This window comes from Rhinolophus ferrumequinum, chromosome 6 (assembly GCF_004115265.2).
Source record: "Rhinolophus ferrumequinum isolate MPI-CBG mRhiFer1 chromosome 6, mRhiFer1_v1.p, whole genome shotgun sequence".
NCBI lineage: Eukaryota > Metazoa > Chordata > Mammalia > Chiroptera > Rhinolophidae > Rhinolophus > Rhinolophus ferrumequinum.
Window position 1 is genome coordinate 48092784 of NC_046289.1, and position 27239 is coordinate 48120022.

Genomic DNA, 27239 nt, shown 5'->3' on the forward strand with positions numbered 1-27239 from the left:
TAAAAACATTTTTAAAATTGTAGTAACATACATGTAATTTACCATCTTAGATATTTTTAAGTGTATAGTTCAGTAGTGTTAAGAACATACACATTGTTGTACGTCCTGTCTCTAGAACTCATCTTGCAAAATGTCTGATTTTTTAAGTTTAAGTTTTGGTTATAAGTAAGGACTCTACAACTTTCTTATTTCCTCTCTAAACTTCAAAGTGCAGGGGAATTCTATTTCAGTATAAAGAAGTGGAGTTGCACTCACCTTCTGTCTTATTGGGTTAAAATTAGAAGTAATATCCATTGCTACCTCAACATGACACCATAGAACATACTTAAGGTTACTCTAACGATAAGCACACATTTGTTGCCTCTCCAGTGAGCTTGTTTGGGCTGATTCTTTTTTCAGATCCTCTCTCACTCTAGAGGGAGATGCAGCAGGGTAGAATATCTTTGGAGGTACCTCTTAGTTCAAAGCCCAGTTGTTTAGAATTAAACTGAAAGTTTAAAATTTATAAAATAGAAAGCGCTGTATATAACTTGCTTGTATTTTGAATTATTTTACAGAAAACCATTAATGCAGTGGTTGAATTTTTTCAATCAAATAAGGGATTAGATCTTGAGCAAATAACATCAGCTACATTGATGAAGCTGGAGGAAATTAAAGAGAGAACAGCAACAGGTAAAGAATTGGCCTGTCTGCATAAGCATCAACCGAATTCTCAAAATTTTGTCTATTCTAACGTAAATACTGTATTTAAAATACTATAGGTTGCTGGGTTTTTGTTTTTTTGTTTTTGTTTTAAATTCAGGCCATATTATACAATAGAGTTGCATTGCACGTACATGGCTTAAGCAAAGTCAAATATATCTACTAGGTTAGATGAGAAAGAAAATAACAAGGGGCACTCATGATTCTGTCTGCGCTTACTTTTAAGAACTTGTAACTCAGAGTGAGCTTGAGATGGAAAACATTCCTCTGTCTCAGTTCTTAAACTGTTCGCCATACTGTGTGATACAGAAGATAAGATATATACTTTTGTACAACATGGCCTCTGAACTGAAGCCACCTTCTTTATCTGGTTGCTTAACTAAAGAAATAACAAATTATTCTATCTCTAGATAAAGTACTAGCTATGTTGGGTTTAGTGTACTGTGCAGTGATATGATTGATTGTTGCTCATTGACCATATGCAATTTCACTTTACATACTGAATTGAAAAAGTAATCTGTAAGAAGAGCTAATGTTCCTCTATAATACCTTTTAAGTGATATTGTTATTCTTGTGTTAATAATGTGAGTACATATTTCAACTTGACCCTGTGATCTTTCATTTTCTTCCTTTAGGACTTACACATATTATTGAAACTCGAAAAGTCCTTGATTTAAAGATAAATCTACAACCTTCTTATCTAATAGTCCCACAGACAGGTTTCCATCACAAAAAGTCAGATCTTCTTATTTTGGATTTTGGTACATTTCAGGTAGGTATATATCATTTCTGTCTGCCCTTTTTCACTCAGCTTGGAGCTAGCTATGTGTAGTTTACTCTTTCCCCTCAAAATTCACTTAAACCTAGACTTATTTCTTAGCATTTTGTCAAGCCTAGCTTAGATTGAGTATTTTATATATATATTTTTGGCTATTAAAAAAACAAAAAAGCCCTAAAATATTTTATAATGGTGGATGATTTGATGTTGTGGACTGGATTACTGCTGTTTTTTCCTAATTGGAGAGAAGCACTTCTAGTTTACAAGCACTCATAGGTTTCCAGAATTTAATTACACAGTGTTATTTGTTAATTTACATATTTTGACAACAGGAAATGAATATATGTTTGTTAAACCACTGTTAGCAACTGAGTAGAATTAGAGAACTCTAAGGTTTGGGGTGTTGAACCTCGTAGAAATCCAAGGTTCTGAGAAAAAGTAAAGATTTCCAAAAATATAGTCCTGAATCGATCTTTGCTTTTTTGAGAAGAGGAAAAAGGAAGTAGAGAGTGGAGATGAATTATAATGGACTAATTATTCTAGTGATGTAGCGGGGAGCAGGAGGAATAAAACCTGCTGCTTCATGAGTTTAGGAGTTTAGGATAGGTAGTAGGGCAGCTGAGCCATAAGTGCTGCTAACTGCTGCGAGTCCGGAAGAATTGCATGTCTAGACAGGTTATTTGAGACAGACGGCTATGTAACTGCTCTCCTAGTTAATGCAGATGTGCGAGCAACATATCACGCAAACATAACAGAGATGTATGCTGCAATTTTACGTTCCTAATAAAATATTGGCAAATATCAGAAAGTTGAGCAAAGTGTGAATTCATTAATGATCGTGCTTTCATTTTGCTTAGGTTTTAAGAAAATGCAACTAAAGTATGTTGATGTATGTTCTTTTCTGTTAAAAAAAATTGAAGTTTTTTTCTCCATTATAGCTTAACAGTAAAGATCAAGGATTACAGAAGACTAATAATTCTTCTTTGGAGGAAATAATGGATAAGGCATATGATAAGTTTGATGTTGAAATAAAAAGTGTGCAACTACTCTTTGCAAGAGCAGGTAATATGTCGGTCAGTTTTTAGGATCTTGAAATTAGGTTGAGTAGCTTTGCGTGCGTGTGCACGTGTATCGACGCTGATGACATTTTGAACGTGTATCCTGTTGGTCACTTAAGAAAATCAAACGAGCCCATCACTGCAAATCCTTGTCACAGTTACACATAGAGATTAAAAATTTGTTTATTCATATTAGGGTACATAGCACCATTTTAATCTAAGTCCAGTGATTGCCTAATTTTTTGTAATGTGATTGTGAAACTGCCCAGAACACAAAATAGAAGTTGCAATTGGATTCAATTCCTCTGTCCCAGTGTTGCTTTCCTTTGCTACCTTTAATTTTAAATGTTTTGCTATATTAGCCTTGTCTTTATTTCAGTAGGTATTACATCTTCTACTTTTGTAGATATCTGAGAAGTATGGATATAGTCCTAAAATCTTAAAGGTAGTTAATTTAATTATTTTCCAAAAGCTTTCGTGTTTTCTACTGCTTAAGTAAACATTGCTCGCTCTTTATACTTCTTTAGTTTTTAAAAGCAGTATTTGATAAGTATTCTTGAGTATATCACTTTGTAGTGAGTCATTGGAGGAAAAGACATAATCTCTGTGTATAGAGTGTATGCTCTAGCAGGAGTGATGAGATTTATTAAAATGTAAATATATAATGCTCTACTTAGATTGCATATATGGAACCTATTAATTCCTTAAAGGGAAGTACCTACACAGACCATTAAGATTGGCTTTTCTTTTGTATGCACTTAATAATAATTGCTTGAATTATAAGTGATAAAAGATGTTTAGTCATTTCCGTAAGTTAAATCTGTGTGGTTCTGTTAGTCATTGAAAAGTCTGTTTTGGGACCTTCTTATTTGAAGGAAAGTAATTATTAACACGTTTTTTGTCATAAAATCTTGGTTTATAAAATTCATTTTTGCTTTCGAATTGTATGCTGAACTAATTGTGTGCACTTAGGAACCTGAGAAACCTCTTTTATCTATGTTATATTTTTCCCTTTTTTTTTAATTGGGGAATATTGGGGAACAGTGTACTTTTCCAGGACCCATGAGCTCCAAGTCAAGTCCTTGTTGTTCAATCTACTTGTGGAAGGCACAGCTTAGCTCCAAGTCCAGTCGTGGTTTTCAATCTTAGTTGAAGGGGACGCAGCCCACCATCCCATGCTGGAATTGAACCAGCAACCTTATTTTTAAGAGCTCACACTCTAATCAACTGAGCCATCCCGCCGCCCACCAGCAGCTCAGAGGCAGCTTGTTGTCTTCAATCTAGTTGTGGAGGATGCAGCTCACTGGCTCATGTGGGAATCGAACCGGCAACACTATTGTTAAAGAGCTTGGGCTCTAAACAACTGAGCCATCCGGTTGCCTCTCCCCACCGCCCCCTTTTTTTTTTGACTGCAACAACCCACCCTGATCTCTAATTCTGTAATCAAGGCAATAAATTCCTGAGTTTTTTCCTGTTTTCTTTAAAATGCAAGATGTTATATAAACATTCTCCAAATAAGTATTTTGAACTACTTTTATATCACAGCCTTTGAATCCTATCAGAATGTATTTAAAAAAAAAAATAGGTTAACTTATATGCTGAAAGAAGTAAAAGGTGGCATTCATTGAATATGTTTCACTATTTTCTAATAAATTAGAATAGTTTTCCACAGAATATCTGGTGATTTAAAAATATTTAATAAATAAAAACTAGTCATTTAATTTTAAAATTTTTTTTTAAAGAGGAAAACTGGAAAACATGTCGATTCCAGCATCCATCAACTATGCATATTTTGCAACCCATGGATATTCATGTTGAGTTGGCCAAGGCAATGGTAGAAAAAGACATTAGAATGGCCAGGTAATGTATGAATTTTTTTTATTTTATAAAATAAGCAAGGTGAAATGTATCTGTATCAGTTACTGGATTTTAAGAAAGCAAAGCTAGATTTCTGAAGGACCGAAAAAATAATGATTATTTTATAGCAGAACTGTATTTTTAAGAAAATATTTATTTGAATTATATATCACCTCTCCTATTTCAGAAGGTTTTGGACGTTTACATTCTGTAAAAATTGGTTATCCCTGTTTTTGAATGGATCAAATCCAAGGTTTAATATTGATTAATTAAAACATATAAAAAGAGTAGAGGTTGTTTTGATTATGAAACCATAAAAATCTTGAAAATAATCAATCTAAGGGAAAGAAAAGTAGAAACTGAATTTTGAAGTTAAGTAGATAATGATGAAATATTTATGCTGCTTTCTTAAAAACAGCCTTGTTGAAGGATTATTGGCATTCAGTAAGGTACATCTATTTAAAATGTACAAATTGATAAGTTTTGACTTATTTATATATCTGTGAAACCATCACCACAGTCAAGATAATGAACACATCCATCATCCCCCAACATCCTGCCATTTTATTCCCTCCTCCCTATTCCTACCTGCTAACTCCTCTCCCCTCAATCCCTGGACAACATTGATCTGCTTTCTGACACTAGAGATTTGTTAAAAATTTCCAGAATTTTATATTAGTAGAATCATACATTTTCAGTTCTTTTGTTTGGCTTCTTTCATTTAGCATAATTCTTTTGAAATTTACTCATGTTGTATGTATTAGTACTTCACTGATAATCTTTAGCAGATGGATGTTAAACCAGTCTTGCATTAGTGGATAAACCTCATTTGGTAGTGACATATTATTCTTTTAAAATATTGTTGGATTTGGATGTGGTTTGGTAAATTTTGTTATGAAATTTTATGTGTTACTAGAGAGAGTGGTCTCTGCTTTTATTTACTTGTTTTGGTAATCATAGTATTGGTATTACTGGCTTCATGGAATGAATTTTCTGGAAGAGTTGTGTAGAATTGATATTATTTCTTCCAGTGAAGCCATCTGGACCTAGAGGTTTTTTTCTGGAAGGGTTTTTTAACCTAAAACTTCAATTTATTTAATAGATATAGGGTTATGCAGATCATCTTTTTTTTCTTTTTTTTTTGAGTGATCTCTGGTAGTTTGTCCTTCAAGGAAGAAATTTGTCCATCTTATCTTAGTTGATGAGTTTACTGTCATAAAATTGTTTATAGTTTTGCATTACTTTTTAATACATGTAGATTCTGTAGTGATGCTCTCTCACTCCTAACATTAGTAATTGTGCCTTTTCTATCTTTTTCCTCCTTAGTCTAGCTAGACGTTTATCAATTTTGTTGATCATCTTCTGAAGGAATCATCTTTTGGTTTCAGTTATCTTCTCTATTCTTTTTTTTTTTTTTAAAGATTTTATTGGGGAAGGGGAACAGGACTATATTGGGGAACAGTGTATACTTCCAGGATTTTTCCCAAGTCAAGTTGTTGTCCTTTCAATCGTAGTTGTGGAGAGTGCAGCTCAGCATCAGGTCCAGTTGCTGTTGTTGTAGGGGCAACCTTGTGGTTGAGAGGATGCGCTCCAACCAACTGAGCCATCCAGGAGCTCAGCGGCAGCTCAGCTCAAGGTGCTGTGTTCAATCTTAGTTGCAGGGGCGGAGCCCACCATCCCTTGTGGGAGTCGAGGAGTTGAACAGGCAACCTTGTAGTTGACCACCCACTAGCTCATGTGAGAATCGAACTGGCAGCCTTCGGCATTAGAAGCACGGAGCTCCAACTATCTGAGCCACTGGGCCGGCTCCTCTATTCTGTTTATTATTTCATTGATTACCACTCTCGTGTTTTTTAACTGTCTTAACTGCCTTTTTTTTTTTTCTTACTTTGGGTTTCATTTGCTATACTTTTTTAGTTTCTTAAGGTAGAAACTGAGACCTAGAAACTGAGACCATTAACTTGAGACCTTTCTGGTTTTCTAATATTGGCATTTAGTGCTGTAAATTTTCCTTGAAATACTGCTTTACTGTACCCCACACCTTTTGAAACTCTTCAGTCAGTAAGCTGGAGTGTTTTTAGGAGTTTCCTCATTTGTTTCCCATATTTCAACTGTCCTTCATTGACTGATGTCCAGTGTCTTTGAAATCATTGTTTGATATATTTTGTCCATTTTTTTAGTTATTTAGGTGGGAGGGTTAATCCAGTCCCTCTATGTGTAATGCTTTAAATTTTATGTTAATACTTCAGAAATAATAAAGAAGCATCTTATATTTTTATGGTGCTTTTCAACTTACAGAGTACTTTTGCAGAAAGTTCAATCTTTTGAGGTAGGAACAGTCCGCTGGCCTCTTTTGAACATTAGTGGTTTGTGCGTTACACAGAAAAATCATTCTTCATTTATCGGTTGGGCATCTGTCAGCTTGAGCTGTTTGCACTTAGTTAGGAAATCAAAGATAAACAACAACCTTAAAGAGCTTTATGAGCAGCAAACAGCTGCCACAAAGCTATTGAGACCAACAAACCTAGGCAGTTAGGTTGAGTAGAGAAGCAGAATAGACACAGCTGCCAAAAAGTAAGCGACTGATGAAAGCAGAACAGTGATTCAGCAGTGAGTAAAACAGATGTCTTCATGGAGTTTATATTTTAATCAGAGGAGACATAAAATAAACAGGTGTACATATGATATGTCAAGTGCTGACAAGTGCTATGAAAGGAAATAAAGCAAAGTGGGAGGATAGAGAGTGTTGGGGAAGATACTCTGATATTTATAATGAGAAATCTTTGATACCAGGAAGGTTAAAGTATGTACAGTGTGTTTGGTTTTAAAATGTAGACAATTGTGTTTGAAAATATTTGCATAAAATTAGTTAACTTAAGAAGGGTTGGCTGCTTAGGAAGGATGTGTTTAAATTGTCTGGAAACTTGGCTTACATAGAACTTCCCATTTCCTGACAGACTAAACGAGGCATTCATGTCATTAGGTTAAAACATGTCCAAAGTACCTTCGACCTCACAATGTAGTCTCTTCTCCAGTTACTCTCCTTTAGCCCCCCCGCCCCCCCATAATATAAAGAAGCTGGACCATAAAACCTTACCTTTGAATTGCATTTTTAGATTTAAGGTATCAGGAGGGCTTCCTTTGATGCATGTGAGAATTTCTGATCAGAAGATGAAAGAGATGCTATGTTTGATTGGCAGTATACCCTTGCCACAGAAATCATCTGTACCGTCTCCTGAGAGACAGGTAAGTGGATATAATAAAAACGCTAAATCTCTTTACATTTGTATTTATGGTGAGTTCTTTTTTACTTTTCTGTGAGCTATTTAATTTTTCAATATTTTTTAGGGCCAGTTTCATTTATTTGATACCGTGTTTCCCCAAAAATAAGACCTAGCTGGACAATCAGCTCTAATGTGTCTTTTGGAGCAAAATTAATAGAAGACCCGGTCTTATTTCACTATAATATAAGACTGGGTCTTTATAATATGATATGATATGATGTGATATGATATGATATGATATGACATAATATAAACAATATAATACTGGTTCTTATATTAATTTTTGCTGCAAAAGATGCATTAGAGCTGATTATACAGTTAGGTCTTATTTTGGGGGAAACATGGTATACTTTTGGGGTTTAATGTTGATTCTATACAAAACTGCATATGGCATTGAGCAAATAAAGATTGTAGCATATTTTCACTACTATTTCAGAGTGGTGGCAGAATATCAGTTTTAGGGAGTAAAGGCAACAAGAATAGTAAATGAAAGGAAACTGTCTTTCAAAATTATGAACTGTGTTTTAAATAAAACCAGATATAGAAATCTTTAAAATGTTGCAAAATAAAATGATTACTGTAAAATTTACTTAAATGCATGTTAGACTTAAGAGTTCTAGATCACTAAATTGGAATTGATTTTCACAACCTAAAATAAATGTTAGATTTTGACTTAACTTTGAAATGAGATTTGAGAGAGCCAACTAATGCTTATACCAGGAACCTGTAATAAAGATACACAGTTAATATTGTAATAGATAGCAACTAAATGACACAAAATGATAAATAGGTTTATCTACTAGAGTTGTACATAGTTCTGCCCTTATAACTGCAGGTGGTAGTCTTAATAATTAGTAAACTCCAACCAACCATTATTTAGTTGATTGCATAATGTACTTTGATAGAAGAGTTTGTATTGTATATGTGTGTTTTCCATCTCTCTCTATCCTCTATTACCCTTTCAAATTTGTCTCATGTACATTTAATTCTGCTTGATTAGTATGTTAAGAAAAATTTTTGTATTATTTGCTAGGTATCCTCAATTCCTGTTATTTCAGACAGGACAAAAGACCTATTTGGGCCATCACTGTTGCTAGATACAGTGGAATCAGGTAAGGAAAGTAACATGTTCTTTGTTAAACCAAACCTATATATTAGTATGTAGAGATAAAATTTTCAGATTATAAACAAATTTTGGAAGTGTTACTGCAATTTACTGGTTTCAGTTCTAGTTGTGCTACTAACCAACAGTGTGACTGTGAACCACTTTTTTTCTTTCTTAAGCGCAAGTTTCTTCATTTGATCATTTGATTGAAAGGAATTTTTGTGAATGACAGTGCTTAAGATTTTAAATAAGCTACACTTTTCTCCCCTATCGTTACCCGATCCTTTTCGTTAGCTCTGGCCAACTGAACTCGTTTAACTTGGACCTAGGATATAAGCTTCATAAGGGCAAGGATCATGTCTGTTCCTTGTCACTCTGGTGTCCTTAGTGGCTGGTACAGACTGATACAAAATAGATAATACCCACTAAATGTTTTATTGAATGAATTAACTAAAGTGAAAAACAGAACTATTGGAGAAAAAAAATAAGGCAGTTTGATTTTATTTATGCTTATCACTTGTCAGGTTGAGTCACATGGACTTAGAAAAACATTGAAACTATTCTGATTCTGAATATGAAGATTATGTCTAATAAGTGAATTTTACTTTTGAGAGATTTAAATTTGAGTGTTTTATGCAGCTTTCAATGGATATTCTCTCAAGTCAAATGAATATCTTCTCCCTTTAGATTCTGATGATGAGTATTTTGATGCTGAAAGTGGAGACGTAGAGACTGGTAAAAGTACGAAAGGATCAGAACACAAAAAAGTTGCAGAGGCCCCAAATGAGGAGCTCATTAATCTTCTCCTAAAGTTCGAAGTTAAAGAGGTATGCATATTTATTTTGTGTATAAACAAATATATTCGTGTTATCACTATCTTTGTAAACTATCTCATGCTAGACCCAAATATTAAGTGTATTTAAAACGTGGTACTCTATTTTCCTTGGTCCCCCCCAACCCCCACATACAGTTCCAAGTACATGAAATGTTATTTTGTAAAAGCTGATATAAAAGTGATCTATAGTATATTTAATTTATTCTGGAAAAGTTCAAGACTCTTAATTAGGATTTTCTGTTCTTTAGAAAATTTCTGTGACATGATTATTTTAATTATTATCATTTTTTTACTTTTAAGGTACACGATACCATTCATTGTCATGTTTATAATTTGAAAAATGTAAACAACCTAAATTTCCATGATGTTTTTATAGTCATTAAAAGTCATATAATAAAAGGAAACTTTGGCATGGAAAGGTGTTCATAATATATCTCTCTTGAAAAAACGATTTCATTTGGAAATTACATAAACACTTTTTTCTTTCATAAATGACAGACAGTGTTCATGTCTGTGGTGGGATTACATATTTTAATTTTTACCTGATTGTTTTCCCACATATTCTAAATTTTTTATAATGAATATGCATTGCTTTGATAATAAAACGCAAAATATTTAAAAAGATGTTTATTGATTGCTTTATAACCCAGCATATCCTAAAATGTGTCAGAAATACCAGATTTTAATTGTATATACAAATTTAAGTATTATTGGTATTTATATAAGAAAGATATACTCTCTACCTTTAGCCTTCTTTGATTTCTCTCTCACACTCCCATCCAGAATATTAGAAAATCCCTCGACTCTAACTTCAAAATACATTCAAATGATTGCTCTTTTCCTTCTGCTGCGACTGCACTGTCCCAGTCATCGTCACCTCTTTTCTTCCTTAATTTATTTTAAAAATTTTTATTTTTTTCAATTACAGTTCATGTCCAATATTATTATTATATTAGTTTTAGGTGTACAGCATAGTGATTAGACATTTATATAACTTATGAAGTGATTCCTCCTGATAAGTCTAGTACCCCTCTGACATCATACATTGTTATTGCATTATTATTGATTATATTCTCTATGCTGTACTTTCCATCTCCGTTCCTATTTTTTAACTACCAATTTGTACTTCTTAATCCCTTCACTTTTTCATCCAGCCTCCCAATCCCCTTCACATCTGGCAACTGTCAGTTTGTTCTCTTTCCAACCATCATCTCTTGCTTGGACTATTTTAGTAGCCTCTTAACTGTCTTTCTGTGTCCACCACTTTTCCATGTAGTAGCCAGAGTGATCCTTTTAAAGTAAAAGTCAGATCATGTCATCGCTCAGCTCACAACCCTCCACTGGCTTCCCATCTAGTTCAGAGCAAAGGGCTAAGTTTTTCCCATGGCCTACAAGGCCTTACATGGCTTACAAATCACACCATGTGACTTCTTTGGCTTTATCTTCAATTCTTTTCTGCCTTGTTCACTCTACTAGCCATATTTCATTCATTCCGTCAGTAAGTGTTTATCAAATGCCATCATGTTCCAGGCATTGTTTTAGATACTGGAGCTACAGCACTGAGCAAAGTCCTTGCCTCATAGAACTTACATTTGCCTTTTGTTCTAATACATACCAAAGCACATTCTTTGTGCTTGCTGTTTCCTTTCCCTGAAATACTCACTTCCTGTATGACTTGATTCTTTACTTCCTTTAGAAATTTGCTCAAATGCCATCTTATTGAAAAGGCCTGACCAACCAACACAAGATAGCCACCTTCATTTTCCGCCACTCTCCCTAGAAGTAAGCTTCTTGAAGACAAGGATCTTGTCTGTCCCGGTCACTTTGATGTCCGTAGTGGCTAGCTCAACCTCATACGTCGTAGATGATGCCCAATAAATTTTTTATTGGATATTGAATGAATGAACTAAAGTGATAATCAGAACCCTTTAAGAAAAAAGTAGTAATACTATTTGAAATATTTTTCCCAATTTGATTTTTTTCCATTCTGGTTTTAAATGTTTCCATCATGAAATTTATCGATTTTTTTTATACCCTAGTTTTAGTGTATGTTTAGAAAATTAATCTCCATTGCAAAAATATTTACCTATGATTTTGTTACTTTATGATTTCAATACTTTCATTTAAATCATTGGTATGTCTGAAATTTATTTTTGTATATCAGTTCTGTATTGAGTATTTTACTGTACTATCATTTCTGTTTTTCAGTTGACATTCCTCCTGGTTTTGCTTAAGTATATAATTTTATCACTGCTAATAATATTAATTTTGCTTTCTTTCAGCATTTATTAGTATATTATTCCAGTTATTATTGCTGCCTCATAGGTTACCCCAAAACGTAGTAGCTCAAACCACCATTTTATTTTGCTCACAGTTTTGTGGGTTAGGAATTCTGGAAGGGGCCAACTTAGTAATTTTTGTGTATAGTCTTCCATTTGCTTATAGTCAGATTTGACTGATACTGTAATGACCTGAAGTTTCAGAGGGGCTCAGAGGTGGCTCATTCTTTTTTTTTTTTCTTTCAGATTTTTATTGGGGAAAGGGAACAGGACTTTATTGGGGAACAGTGTGTACTTCCAGACTTTTTTCCAAGTCAAGTTGTTGTCCTTTCAGTCTTAGTTGTGGAGGGCGCAGCTCAGCTCCAGGTCCAGTTGCCATTGCTAGTTGCAGGGAGCACAGCCCACCATCCCTTGCGGGAGTCGAACCGGCAACCTTGCGCTCCAACCAACTGAGCCAGTTGGGAGGCAGCTCAGCTCAAGATGCTGTATTCAATCTTAGTTGCAGGGGCCAGAGCCCACCATCCCTTGTGGGACTCCAGGAGTTGAACTGGCAGCCGTGTGGTTGAGAGCCCACTGGCCCATGTGGGAATCGAACCAGCAGCCTTTGCAGTTAGGAGCATGGAGCTCCAACAGCCTGAGCCACCGGGCCTGCCCCAGAGGTGGCTCATTCTTGAGGCTGGCAGTTGATTCTGGCTGTTGGCTAGGAGCTCAGCTGGGACTGTTGACTGAAATACCTACTCATTGCCTCCCGAGCATGGCAGTCTCAGGGTAGTTGAACTTTTTTACATGGCAACTAGCTCCCCTCAGAGGGAGCATTTCCAGGTGAAAGTTTCATGGCCTTTTTTGACATTGGAAATTATTATAGTATCACTTCCTTTGTACTCTGTTGATTGAAGCAATAACAAGCCTGCTCACATTTAAAGGGGACAAGGACCCCCATCTCTTGACAGGTGATCAAAAAAATTGCATGTTTTAAAAATTGCCACATATGTTTTATTTTTCATCTGCTAAATATGCTATCATTTCCAGAGTAAATTTGGATAGTAGTGTAATAATGAATATTCTTGTCCTACTTTTTACTTTAATGGAATGTGTTTTATATCACCACATGTGATTTTTGTTTTGAGATACAGGTTTAAGAAAATCATATTAAGGAAGAACCCATAAATTAAATCAGTAATGGATATAAAACTTCATCATAATTTTTATACAGATATAGTTATATTCTCAATAATAGAATATAAGATGATTTACAATCATAGTAAATAACTTTATGGTAGTAGATGAGTGTGAGCAGAATTTCTACTGTTCTCATGATTATACGTATGAAGAAGGATTTAAAAAATTTTTTTAATTTTAAGTATGATTCAGACTAACTATCAACCTTTCTTTGGCTGTCTTGATTCTTTTAGGTGATTTTGGAATTTACCAAACAACAGAAAGAAGAAGATACAATTCTAGTATTTAATGTTACTCAATTAGGAACAGAGGCTATAGTGAGAACATTTGATTTAACTGCAGTATCTTATCTAAAGAAAATCAGCTTGGATTACCATGAAATTCAAGGTAATAGCCATAAAAATAGAAACAATAGCCAATAATAAATATAATACCACTTGAATATCTGAAATACTTTCATTTATGTAGTACTTACAATAAATAATAGCTAGCACTGTTCTAAGCACTTTTCAAATAATAACCCATTTAAATCCTTAAAACACTGCTATGAGAAAGGCAGTGTTATTATCTCCAGTTTACAAATGAGTTAGCTAAGGGAAAAACTGTTTATGTAATTTATCCAAGGTCATACTGCTAGTTAGTGGCTGAACCCTGGAAGTCTTCTCACAGGGTCTGCTATGGTATACTACCTCAGAAGAGTCCATATAAAAACCCTTTATATAGGTAATATTATTCTCATTTTGCAAACAGAGAAAGGTTAAATAAAGAGATTCAGAGGCTTACTCAAGTTCATGCATCTTACAAATTGGCAAAACCTAGAATTTATTTCTGGGCTATAATATTGAAGTCCTTGTTCTTTCTACTGAATAGTGTTCATATATCAGAGGCAGCACAAGGTTATAAAAATAAAAATGGTGGGACGTAAAATTCATTCTTCAGAAGTGCTTGTAGTTTATTTTACTGTACATCTTGTGTGTTCATGAGATATATAAAGAATGGGTGAATCTACAGTAATTAAAATTACCTAATATTTGCCCAATATTTTAGTCAAATATAAAGACGTATTTTTAAAAAAATTTTTAAATAGTTGAAACTAAAATATATCTTAGTTTAGAAGAAAAATGTTTTATGTGTTAGTAAGTTTCTATTAAGTACATCTTAAAATGGAGTTTATATTACTGTCTTAAGGGAAAAAATACAGATAATAAATTTGCTAGGGTATTTTTTCCTTTAGGGAACGTTATTTCAAGGGAAAATTCTGAGCTGTCGCAGAAACAGTAGGTGTAGGACTACAAAGAATAAAAGATGGATTAAATGGTGCCTAAATTACTTCTCCATCCATAGCTTCTTGAGGCAGTTCTTTGGTACATCTACATAAGGATATAGAAGACATCTGGTAGTACCTGTTGTTTTTAAATTAAAAGAAATTTAACAATTCTCTTAAAAAAAATTTTTTTTCCTCTTCTATGTAAGCCTTCTCTTAGTCTAAACAAAGAAAAATTATTTACATTTTTTAAATATGAAATATATGTTCATAGAGTTTTAGAGCTCCCAGGACATTACGTATTTTTCTAGTCCTCCTTGTTAAAAAGCTGAGAAAACTAAAGTTACGTATTGTTCATACTTCTTGATTCTTACACCTGTGATCTTTCTATTGCCTTGCAAATGTATGGATGGCCTTAAAATATCTAGAGAAATTTTGATTATATGTTAACACAGATGTAAAATCAAACAAAATATATAAATACGCATGTTTTTAAGTAAGTTGGATGACAGAAGTAGGATAAGGATTTGGATTGGTTTATTTCTTCACCAGTGATGATCTTATCATCTAACAACCGTGAAAATATGTACAGATAGACTTTTAAAGCTTAATTAACAAAATTTTTTAGTAAGAAAAATACATTTAGAAAATTCTAAACTTAAAAAAAAGCAATTTATTTGAAACACTTTTTTCCTTTTTCTTTAATCTAGGATCCAAAAAGAAGCCCCTTCACTTGATTAGCTCTTCTGACAAACCTGGATTAGATCTTTTGAAAGTGGAGTATATTAAGGTAAGGGCGTAGAATGTTTATTATATTTATTATATACTCCAAACTGTCCTCTGAAAGGAAAATGTTGACAGTAGATCACTAAAGGCTCTGTGTAGTAGGTTTTAATCACAGGGCTATCTATTGTTTCTCTTTCCATTCATACACCTTCTTTTTCACTTAATATGGGGCTATACTAGGAATTTTAAAGCCACCAAAACTTCTTGTCCCCAAAGATGGAAGCCAGGGATGAAGTGGGTCCTACTCCTAACTTCTGGGGCATATTTACCTACCTACATTCATTGTATGTGTAGGTGACATTTGGCTGAGTATCCTACATCAAAAGGGATAAATTGGATTGGGTTCAGTAGAGAACTGTCAGGATTGAGAAGGGCCTCAAAAATATACGAGGAATGCTGAAAGAACTGATGGTGTTTAGCTTCATTTAAGATTAGTTGATTTGTTTAATCACTCAACAACTATTTATTGAATGTCTATGTGTCAGGTTTTTTTAGGTACTTAGGATACAGAGATGAAATTTTTCCCTGTTCTCAAGGAAGTTATAGACTAGTAGGGAGATAGACAGGAAAATAACAATTAAAAATATAATGTGATTGATTCTCTAATAAAGAAGAACACAGAGTATTATAGGAGCAGGGAGGCAGGGAAACTGGTCTAGCTAGAAGGCTTCTCAGATAAGGTAAAACTTTGAATTTATATGTATATGTATATTTTGATCAGTGAGTAATTATGATGGGAGATAGATTTTTTGATTGTATAAAGACCTCATTAAATCAAAAGTTTTCTAAAGATTGAATTTATAAGAAAATGAGGTTTCTTTCACTGGAGATACCATAAAATAGACTGGCCAAAGACTTTATAGAGGGATTCAAGCATAAATCCCTTTATAGAGGGATTCAAAGTCATAAATGGCCTAGATGACCTTTAAACCTTCCAGCCTTCAGAGTTTATCTGATCCCTAGCTACATTTTCCAGAAGTGAATGTTGCCAGGCTATCATAGTTTTTTCTTTTTTTGAGGAGGAGGACAAATTTGCACTATTATAATAAATAAAGTATTTGGATATAACTTTAAAATGATGACAATAGTATTAAGTGTATATAAAAATACAATTGTAACAATATAAATAAATTAACTAGAGATCATAAATAAGTGATTTATTTTCTTTGGTCTTAATTCCTTCTTTAGAACTTTTGTGTGTTTTTTTTTTTTTTTTTTTTTAAGGCTGATAAGAACGGGCCTAGTTTTCAAACTACTTTTGAAAAAACTGAACAAACAGTTAAGGTAAGAAATTCTACTAACAGAATATACGAGTGTCCTATTTGAAAATAACCTACTTTAGAAGTCTCCAGTGTCTGTTAAGGGATGTTGACTGGGTAATTTGATGAAATAATCAAGAACCAATAAAAGTTATAAACTCATAGATGCCTACCATGCTCTGTGCTCAGGATTCAGCGCAGTAAAGCTTTTGATTTATTGTATCACATCCTAATTATTTATAAAGAAGGGAATGCTATAGATGAGGGAACTTTGATTTACAAAGAACAGAGTTCTAAACATACCAAACTGGATACTATTGTTTAATTCAGGGCAGAGGAAGTATGAAATACAGAGATGTTGAGTACTTTTGGAGTCACACTAAGGTAGTTCTGTCGAGGAAGAAGAGGCAAAATATAGTTGTGGGTTATATTAAAATGAACAAGAGAGAAATGAGTTTTAGATTACACTTTTGAGAGACACAAGAATCTCTTGAAGATTGTGAAACTTCCTTTTTATATCCACTTAAGTGTTTTGAAGCAATGAAACGAATTTCTGTTGTATAAACAAGGATTTAAAAAAAAATTAATTTGCTGTTAGAAAGCCATATATTCTTGAAAGTAATTTGTGTTGCTGTCTTAGCTTTCTAGAATCATTGTTTTCAAAATGTAATGCTTTTTTTCTATAAATTCTATATTATTTGTTTCTTTTTAAATGATAGGATAATTATTATGGTTTTAGAAGATCATTTAGTGACTGAGAATCTACTCTTTGGATTTTTTTGTATTGAAATCTCGTGAATGTCACATTTGAAATCATTTCTTGACATAGTAATAACACAGTGATTCTGGAGTTTCATAATCTAACTTATATGTTTTATATAATCATAAAGAGTCAAATTGCAGATCCAAAAACCATATATATGTTGAATATTGGGATAGCCTTGACAAGCAGATTATAAGCTCCATGATAATTATGCTTGGGAAATGGAGTAAATTAGGTTACTAAGGTACTCAAATGAACTCCTGAAGTGTGTAAGTGTAATTTACTCTTCATATATCTCTATTTAAGGAGTGTGGGTTGTGAATCTTCCTCTCTTAGTTCTTTCCTTCAAGCAGTAGAAGGCGGTGATGCAAGCCTAGCTAAGAGCTTTTTGGGTCTGTGTGGAGACTATTGGTATAATTGGCCTGGGAAACTAATTTTCTTTTAAAAACATTTCTAGGTGGCTTTTTCATCTTTAAATCTGTTGCTGCAAACACAAGCTCTTCTCTCTTCTATTAATTACCTGACAAGCATTATTCCATCAGCTGGCCAAAAGATGGGTGATATCAAGGAAATAAACATTTCTACTGAAAAGCAACAAAAAAATGCAGTTCTGCAGAAAGGTTTGAAAAACAGGGTTTTTTTTTTTGTTGTTTTTTTTCGTTTGTTTGTTTTTTGTTGTTAGTAAGGGCTTTTAGAATTCTAGAGCTAAGTGGGCAATCTTAGATAGCCTCTATCTAGTTCAGTTATTTATATGCCATTTTCCTCATTTCTGTCCTTTTCTTCAAACCAAATTATAAACGGGTGCCTGGTATATAAGGCAAATGTAATTATTACTTTTGTTTTTAAAATATCTGTTTTTGTTCTTATTTTGGTGGTGGTGGGGGATGCCTTTAGGTGAGTAATATGGGAAAAACACCTATGCTTACACCTCTGCCTCCCCTCGTAGTGGCTCCTGAAGGGGCTCCATGGAGGGTTAGCCTTCCCTTCCATTCTACAAATAAGGAAATCAAGATCCAGAGGCAGGAGGGCAGCAGTGCAGAGATCGCATCTAATTAGTCAAGAACCCACAGTTTGGATCAGAGATAACTCAGTTCAAATTCTGAGTGCTACTTAAACTATGTTGACCATAGGTTAACTTCTCTGAGTTTCAATGTTCTTAATCTCATTTAAGTTTTTTTCTTGCTTTTAAATTATAAAAGTAACTCATTTCTCTATTAAAAATGCAAACTCTACAGAATATATAAAGCAAAAAAAAGTATTTGAAATCGTTAAGAACTTGAGAATTTTATAATTTTTTTTTGAACAACTTAATATAGGGATGAAACCTTAATAGAGTTTAGTTACTAGGATTTCACTGTGATAGAATGTTTTGTTTTATTTGTAGTGATTGTATCTTCTAAAGATAGTGAAATTATTGACTTCAGGCTGTTTGCCAAATTGAATGCTTTCTGTGTCAATGTTTGTGAAGAGAAGAACAATATTGCTGAAATCAAGATTCAAGGTAAAAGTTCTTACAGTATTAAAAATTGATTAAAAGATAAGTTTTTTTAAAAAAATGCTAACGAATATACAAATGGAGGATTCTGAATTGTGAAAACTGGATGATTTTGTTTTGCAACATAAATGGACCGCACGCTTTCCTAACTCTTTGGGATGTAGATGTTGGTCAGACTCTGACCATCAAATTGAACTACACACAGTGGTGTTTTACACCTTTCTAAGAGTTGTCTTGGAGGTGAAAAGAATTACTTAGGTCAATGTAGGGATGCTATCGATGAGCTACGTGTCATTTTAGAATTCAGATAAAGGTCTGTGAATATGCTTTTTTTTGGTACAAATGAAAAGCAGCCTTATGATGAAGACCAGAACTTGTAAGCCCATTAATGTTCTTTTAGGCAAAAGTTGCTATAACTAATCTAGCTTTTTCTGACTTTCTTTACCAGCTCATTGTGATTTGGTTAAGGTAAAGAATATGTTTAATGAAATTCTTGAAGAACTTAAAAATCAGAAAACTAGGGTTTCTTTCCAAACTGGCAGTGCATCTACTAGTCTGAATTTAATTCATGAAACTTTTATAGCTTCCGTGTAAATAACTGGATATAAGGTGTAAAGGATTTACTAAAATCCCAAGATAACCTATTTGCACTAGGTGAAGTTTTTTTAGAAGGTTGAAAAATTCAGATAATTATTTTTTAATGAGTTTACAGACTCCGTTGTTTATAAACTAAAAATATGTAATGCCACAACTTATTTATCAATTGGGAGTTCAAACATTGCTGAACTTCTAAAAATATCACCCCCAAAATAAAATTATTCAATGGAAAGAAACATCTTAAGGTCTTACTTTGTTAGACCTATAGAAATTATAATAATAATTTATTTTTTTATTTTTTAAGGACTCGATTCCTCGCTTTCTCTTCAGTCAAGAAAACAGTCTCTATTTGCCAGACTGGAAAATATTATTGTCACAGATGTTGATCCTAAGACAGTTCATAAAAAAGTAGGTGATAGTAAATAGTTAATATTTTTTGATGACTGAATATGAGATATTTTAAAAAATATTAGTGAAATATATTTTGATAGAATAATGTTTGTTTTTATAATGATTATAAGTATAAACGCTTTTAGGATGGGATTTATTATTCTCTTGGATGGAATACATTCAAATCTGTGTTTTTCAGGTGGTGTCAATAGTGGGAAATGAAGTTTTCCGTTTTAACATGGATTTGTATCCAGATGCTACTGAGGGGGATTTCTATACTGACATGTCCAAGGTGGATGGTGTGATGTCATTGAATGTTGGCTGTATCCAGATTGTCTATCTTCATAAATTCCTCATGTCACTTCTGGTAAAAACACTATTTATATATTTATTATACAACTTAGAAGTACTTAAGTAAATCTGATAATTATGACTGCAAATCTTACAAACTGGATTTTAGAATATATGTTGTTTTTATTATAGATGGTATTTATGTATTAATGTAGAAATTAAAACCTCTTTTTAACAGTTGAAATCTGAATCTTTTAATGATTTTTTTTCTAGAACTGGAATTACTCCTTTTTCTAGAACATGATGAAACCAAATTCTCAAGTACAAAAACTGTTGAAAATGTTTTTTTCTCCATTCCTCAGCCATATAACTGTAATTCTAATTAGCCTCAGGTAGCTCATAAATATGGATGGATAATCACTCATTCCTTTTAACTCTAGAAAAATGGGACTGAACTGAAAGTTGTTATATCTATTGGAAAAAAATTACCATAGTACACAAATAAAAAGAAGATGGTTTTATTAATGATGTGCTTGTCTTCTGTTTGAACTTCTCCTTTTATATTTTGTGTCTGCAGAACTTCCTGAACAATTTCCAGACAGCCAAAGAGGCTCTGAGTGCTGCCACTGCCCAGGCTGCAGAAAAGGCTGCAACAAGTGTGAAAGATCTTGCCCAGAGGAGTTTTCGAGTTTCTATCAATATTGATTTGAAAGCACCAGTTATAGTCATCCCACAGTCTTCCATTTCCACCAGTGCAGTAGTGGCAGATCTTGGGTTAATCAGAGTTCAAAATCAGTTCAGTCTGGTATCTGTTGAAGACTGCTTAAACCCTCCAGTAATTGATAGAATGGATGTGCAGCTAACAAAGCTTAAGCTTTCTAGGTATACTCTTTCAATTATTATATTCATTAAATATTATTTAATGTTCTCCATGAAATTTTATGATTTCTGAAATCTATACCCAACATACTCCTATTGCACAGAACAGTTTTTTTATATCAACTTTTTCTTTTGAAAAATCTCAAACCTATAGAAATTGCAAAAATAGTATTATGAACGTGCCCATAAGTCTTTACCTACATTCACAATTGTTTACATTTGTTTTAACTCTATGTATATGCATATTTTTAGAATTTAGAACATTCTACAAATTTTTATTTTTTATAGAACATAATGCACATATAACATTATATTAGTTTCAGGCGTACAACATAGTTATTCAATATTTATATATATTGCAAAGTGATCACTGTAAGTCTAGTTAACATCCATCGCCACACAGTTACAAAAATGTTTTTCTTGTGATGAGAACTTTTAAGATTTACTCTGTTAGCAACTTTCAAATATGCAATACAGCGTTATTAACTATAGTCACCGTTATGTCCCCAGGACTTACTTATTTTATAACTGGAAGTTGAAACATTTTTGCTAAACCACTTGAGAATAGACATCTTAGCTCTTTGCCCCTAAATACTTTAGCATGTGTTTCCTGAGATCAAGGACATTTATCCTCTCACACAACCACAATCAATGCAAATTCCGCATACATTCTGGAAATTTAACATTTACAAAATAATGTTATGTAATGTGCAGTCAATATTCAGATTTTACCAGTTGTTACAAGAATGTCTATTATAGCAATTTTTTCCTTAATCCAGCATCACATATAACATTTAATTGTGTCCTACACTACTGTGGGGGATTTCTGTACTGATAGACACTTATTCTGGAGTAGCTTTTCAGCCTTTCTCTGTCTTTCATGATGATGACAGTCTGAAGAATACAGTCTAATTGTTTCATGGAACACCTCTCAATTAGATTTTGTCTGGTGATTCTTTATGATTTAATTGAACTTAACACATTTTGGGCAGGAATACTGTGTAAGTAATGATGTATTGGTAGGTGTCCATACCAGAGGACACCTGAAAGTGTACATAATTCATTTTAAAGTGAATTTCTACCCCATCTGAAGAGATTTAATTATCCTGAGTGAAAAAGAAATGATTATGAGGCAAGTCCAGAAAATATCATTCCTGGTGAAGAGCTTTCTGAAACTCCTTAGGGAATGTAACTGTTCATCTTGCCATTTTTCCCTCTAATTTCTGTACCAATGCACATACCAGTTTTTGAACAACTGTATTTAATGATTTCCATGGTATCATCAACAATTATGAATTTCTTTGTAAAATTTATTGTTTGTTACCTATCTTCTGTTTAAAGAAAAAAGTTTATAGGTGAGTCATTTATAAATTATATATCATATATTTTAATTTGTCCCTGCTAATGTAGTATAGATTAAGTTCATTATAGACTGAGTTTAGAAAACACTCAAATAGCATCGTTTCAAATCAATGTTTAGAGCGGCAACTTTTGACTTTGTGGTTTTTTAATGATATATTGCATTTCTCCCCTATGTTTATGCATGTATATCAATTGTATTTTTTATTAGGACAGTGATCCAGCCTGGCATCTCCCATCCTGATATTCAGCTGTTGCACCCAGTTAACTTGGAGTTTTCTGTAAATCGGAATCTAGCTGCATCTTGGTACCACAAGGTTCCTGTTGTGGAAATTAAAGGACATCTTGAGACGATGAATGTAAGTATGTGAGTGAAAAAAACTTTGTTATTAAAATTTTAGACTCTGAAGCCTTTTCAGTATAAATCTAAATTAAATGTAGAATTTTTTATTGATTGATGTATGATGTTGTCCAATAAGATCTTTATTTTTAGTAGATTTTAATCTTCAGTTAAGTGTTATGTAACTTTTAAATTTGCTCTATGTGCAGAATAGCAGAGATCTTTATGTCAGTTATTTATCAGTATATTATATTACATCTCATTTTACATCTTGTATATACATACTTTTATTTTAGGGATATCTAAGTCCAACAAAGATAATTATAGCACTGAAGGAAATGCCTGTTTTTTATATTGAAGATGACCTTTTTATTTCATTCAGATTGTTATTGTTTGAAAAGTGGAATTTATGTGTTCTCTTAATTTGTCACTTTTTAAAAAAAGATCATATTTCTTGAATTATGAACTTTCACTAAAGATCTTATAAATTAAGTAGACAGAACCGATACGGACTCATAAATCACATTGTTTTCCTCTAAGTTCTTTCTTTGAAAATAAAAATTTTAACATGTAATGAGTAGTGAAATACTTGAGTATGAATATATAATTTTTCTGTCAGTGTTAAGATTATTCTATTTTTAATGTTTTGTTATTTTCTGTATTAAAATTGCTGCATTTTAAAATGAAATATATTTATCTTTTCTTTTAATATTTTATAGGTTAGTCTAAATCAAGAAGATCTTAATCTTTTATTTAAAATACTAGCAGAAAATCTTGGTGAGGCTACTGAAGACCTGAATAAAGTGAAACCAAGAATACAACAGACAGGTAAGAGGCTGACAGTAGGTGGCATAATACATGTGTCTATTTATTTTACGATTTAGTAGGGGAGACAGACAATAAAAATTCCATATATTTTTTGTAAATGATATTTATTTGTAAATATATATTTACAAATTGTGATTTGTATTATTAAGAAAAGATGCTACTGCATAAAACCATAGTTTGGTTTTTAGTTAAACGAATAGTCAGTTACAGTTTCAGACTTTTTCTAAGTTGCATAAGTTAGGAGGAGGCCATAAAGAAGAGTTTCAGATCAATGGTTGATTCCTGGAATAATTACTGAATTTGCATGTATAGAAGAAAACATTTTAGGTTGGCACTAGGCTATGTTCTGATTTTTAAATAAGGGTTAGTAGTAAAAATCTGTAATAATTGAAATAGTTGATAAATTTTCATTCAGCAAAGATACTGAAAAAAATTATACTTCAATAAAAATGCAAAGAGAATTTAAATTAATTACAATGGACTTTTTGACTGAAAGGCAAAGTAACTGGCAGACTTGTTTTTTAAGCTGTTTTATATGTATGCATATACGCATACATGTATATCATCTTAATTTTTTTAAACAAATGGTACCATCTTCCATGTGTGTATATATGTGTAATGTATGTGTATGTTTGTGTATTTCTGCACTTTGCTATTTTTTAATTGACAGTAGATCTTGGTGGTCATTTGATATCTTCTTATATCTATATCTGTACATTATAGAACTGCCTCATTCTTTTTAATGGCTGCCTGGTACTAAAGTCTGTTGAAGTATTATAATTTATTTAGAAAGTTCCTGTTGATGGACTTTTCAAGTTGTCTTCAGTCTTTCACTCTTGACTTGTTGCATTGAATGTCTTTGTACATACACTTTTACACATACATATGTATGTGTAGGGGAAATACCAAGACTGTCGAATTAAAGGTATTTAATTAACATTAAATTAAATGAATAATTTAATTAATACATTTAATAAAATCATTTCAATTTTGACAGATCTTGCCAATTTTCCTCCATAGAACTTGTACTAATTTTGTACTCCTACCAGGTTTTTTTTTATATATACTTTTTCTAACATAATGTATTACCAGATTTTTAATTTTTTGCCAATTTGCTAAGTGAAAAATGGTATCTCACTGTATTTTTTTAATTTTAAAAAACTTGTTTAGCTGAAACTAATATGTTATATATCACTTAGATCTCAATTAAAACAAAAATACATAAAAACAAAACTAGGAAAACCCTTTTTTTATTGTATAATAATTTATATAGTATAATGTACAGATCTTAAGTGTACAATTCAATGAATTTTTACATATGGCTACACCAGTATAATCATCATGATTAAGATATAGAACATTTCCAGCATAGTACTGCAGAAGGTCTTCCTATGCTCCTTCCCAATCAGTACCAAATGCCCACGTTACCCCCAAATCCACCCAGAATTAACTACTGTTCTTATTTGTAATTCTGTGGATTAGTTTTGCTTCTTTGTGAATGTCATATGAATGGAATCATATAGAATTTACTCTTTAGTTTCTGACTTCATTCAACATTTTGTTTGTGAGATTCATCCATGTTGTTGTATGTATCAGTAGTGTGTTCTTTTTATCCTTGTACCATATTCATTATATGACTGTATCAAAATTTTATTTTATCCGTTCTACATTTGATGAACATTTGGGTTGTTTCCAGCTTTTGAATATCATGGATAAAATTGTCATGAATGTTATTGTAAATATCGTTTGGCATAGTTATATATATGACTTAGTAGACTTACTGGGTCATATGTTAGCTTATGTTTAGTTTCAGTAATTTATGCCAAATTATACCAAATAGGTTTTCAAGTGGTTGTACCAGTTTACTTTCCTACAAGCAGTGTATGAAGAGTTCTAGTTGTTTCATTCTCACCAGTTTTTGATATTGTCAATCTTTTAAAATTTAGCTGTCCTGGAGGATATACAGTGGTATCTCTATGGTTTTCATTTGTTCCCTGATTGTTAACGAAATTGAAAATCTTTTCATATGCTCATTTGCCATTTGGATATCCTCTATTGTGACATGAATATTCAAGTCAATTGACCATTATTTTTATTGAGATATTTGTCTATTTTCTTTTTGTATAAATCCCTTGGATTTTTTTTTTTAAGATTTTTGTCTGTTTCCTAATTGACATATAGGAGTTCTTTATTAATTCTGGATACAAGCTCTTTGCTGCTTATGTGTGCTATATGTATATATGTGTTGGTATATGTGTAGAAATATCTTTCGCTCTCTATGGTTTACCTTTTAACTCTTTTAATGGCATGTGAATAGAATTAATTTTTGTGAATTCCAAAATACCATTTTTAAAAATCATCAGTGCTTTTTATTTCCTATTTGAAAACTTTGCTTATTCTAGGAATTGTTTTATAAAAGCAAAGTATTTGCTGGAAGTATTTCCCCCATGTCACATTATATTTGGAACAGTGCTTCTAATAGGTGGTAGTTAAGAAACCTTGCCTTATGTATGCATTGCTTTCTCAAAGGTAATAATAGCAGTGGTTTTCTGTCTGGATTTCTGGTGTAGTTTACACTTGGCGAGGTACTGAATCTATAGGAACTTCAGTTAGCTCATCTGTAATATCAGGGCAATAAAGTTTTTATCTCAAAAGGTTGTTATAAGAATTAAATGAGACAATCCACGTAAAACCCTTAGTGCAGTGTCTAGCACAGAGGCAAGCACTTAGCAAGTGACAGCTATTAGGTTGGTGCAAAAGTAATTGCGGTTTAAAAGGTTAAAAATAATTGCGAAAACCGCAATTACTTTTACACCAATCTAATAGTTTTGTGTATTATAGTTTAGAAAGCAATTTCAGAGTATGTGAATTTTAGGACACCATCATATTTATATAGCTTTACTTTTGCTTCTGGTATGGCATAAGAAGCTCTAAACACCACCCCCCTTTTTTTCTTTTCTAGCCTTAACTCTTGTTATCCTCTTCATGATTTAACCATAAAAAAACTCCATTCTGTTTGCAAAATATCTCAGGATGTTATCTCTCTGTGTTTTCCACAGCCTTCTCTCTTATTCCTGGAATGTCTCCTCTGTATGAGGAGCTCCTTCAGCTCTACTTGAATCATAACTTCCCTATTACTCCTTTCTTGACCTCCCTATAACAATGTCATGCTACTTCTGTGCTTTCTGTGCATTTTATTTAGAGAGTCTATTAACATTTGTCCACTTAATATGATTAAGTGTAGCCTGCTTATTTTATTTGTTTTTATCTTAAATGTATGTCTCTTCTATTAAGGTATGAGCTTTCTAAAGGCTGGAGCTGTGTATTACTGATTTGTGGATTTTCAGTGCCTGCATCAGGTCCAGAGTACTCATATAAGTCCTCAATCAGTATTTGTGGAAGAAGTGTGTGAATAGAAGTGAATGAATTTCTTTTAAACACCTCTAGGTGAAATTAAAGAGCCGCTTGAAATCTCTACCTCACAAGATGTACATAATTCACAAGGTACTTTAACAACTGGAGTAGAAGAAATTAGATCTGTAGACATCATTAATATGCTGCTGAATTTTGAAATCAAAGAGGTTTGTAATTTTCAACTGTTTTTATAAAGTAAGATGAATAAATAATGGACATTTAGAATTACCTCCACTAAAATAAACTTGTAGATTATTGATAATGGATGAAAAAAATCTTATATAGGCTACTTATAATTTGTATGTAGCACTAATGTTTTAAAATTTGAGAGTTTGTTAAAGATGAGTTATATTTGAGGGATATAATATTTCATAGGGAAAATGATAGCATATCCTCTAACATGCTTCCCAAATGATTTTAGGACAGTTGGAATGTGGCTTGCTTTTGATTTTATGTAGGAAAGGCAGGAAAGGAAAACAGAGACAGAGTAATCCTTT

General features: G+C 32.6%; 1 protein-coding gene across 4 annotated transcripts in view; it reads left to right on the forward strand.

Annotated features, from left to right (window-relative positions):
* VPS13C (vacuolar protein sorting 13 homolog C) overlaps positions 1-27239 on the forward strand; it is a 164793-nt gene that overhangs the window by 59300 nt on the left and 78254 nt on the right. For all 4 annotated transcript variants that reach the window (XM_033107370.1, XM_033107371.1, XM_033107373.1 and 1 more), the window contains 18 exons: positions 558-672; positions 1338-1474; positions 2419-2542; positions 4281-4398; positions 7512-7641; positions 8713-8791; positions 9472-9611; positions 13311-13464; positions 15052-15131; positions 16352-16411; positions 17607-17769; positions 18534-18650; positions 19546-19649; positions 19831-19998; positions 20500-20804; positions 22372-22519; positions 23220-23328; positions 26776-26909. In XM_033107370.1, the coding sequence (XP_032963261.1) occupies positions 558-672; positions 1338-1474; positions 2419-2542; positions 4281-4398; positions 7512-7641; positions 8713-8791; positions 9472-9611; positions 13311-13464; positions 15052-15131; positions 16352-16411; positions 17607-17769; positions 18534-18650; positions 19546-19649; positions 19831-19998; positions 20500-20804; positions 22372-22519; positions 23220-23328; positions 26776-26909 (2385 nt within the window). The remainder of the gene's footprint in view (positions 1-557; positions 673-1337; positions 1475-2418; positions 2543-4280; positions 4399-7511; positions 7642-8712; positions 8792-9471; positions 9612-13310; positions 13465-15051; positions 15132-16351; positions 16412-17606; positions 17770-18533; positions 18651-19545; positions 19650-19830; positions 19999-20499; positions 20805-22371; positions 22520-23219; positions 23329-26775; positions 26910-27239) is intronic.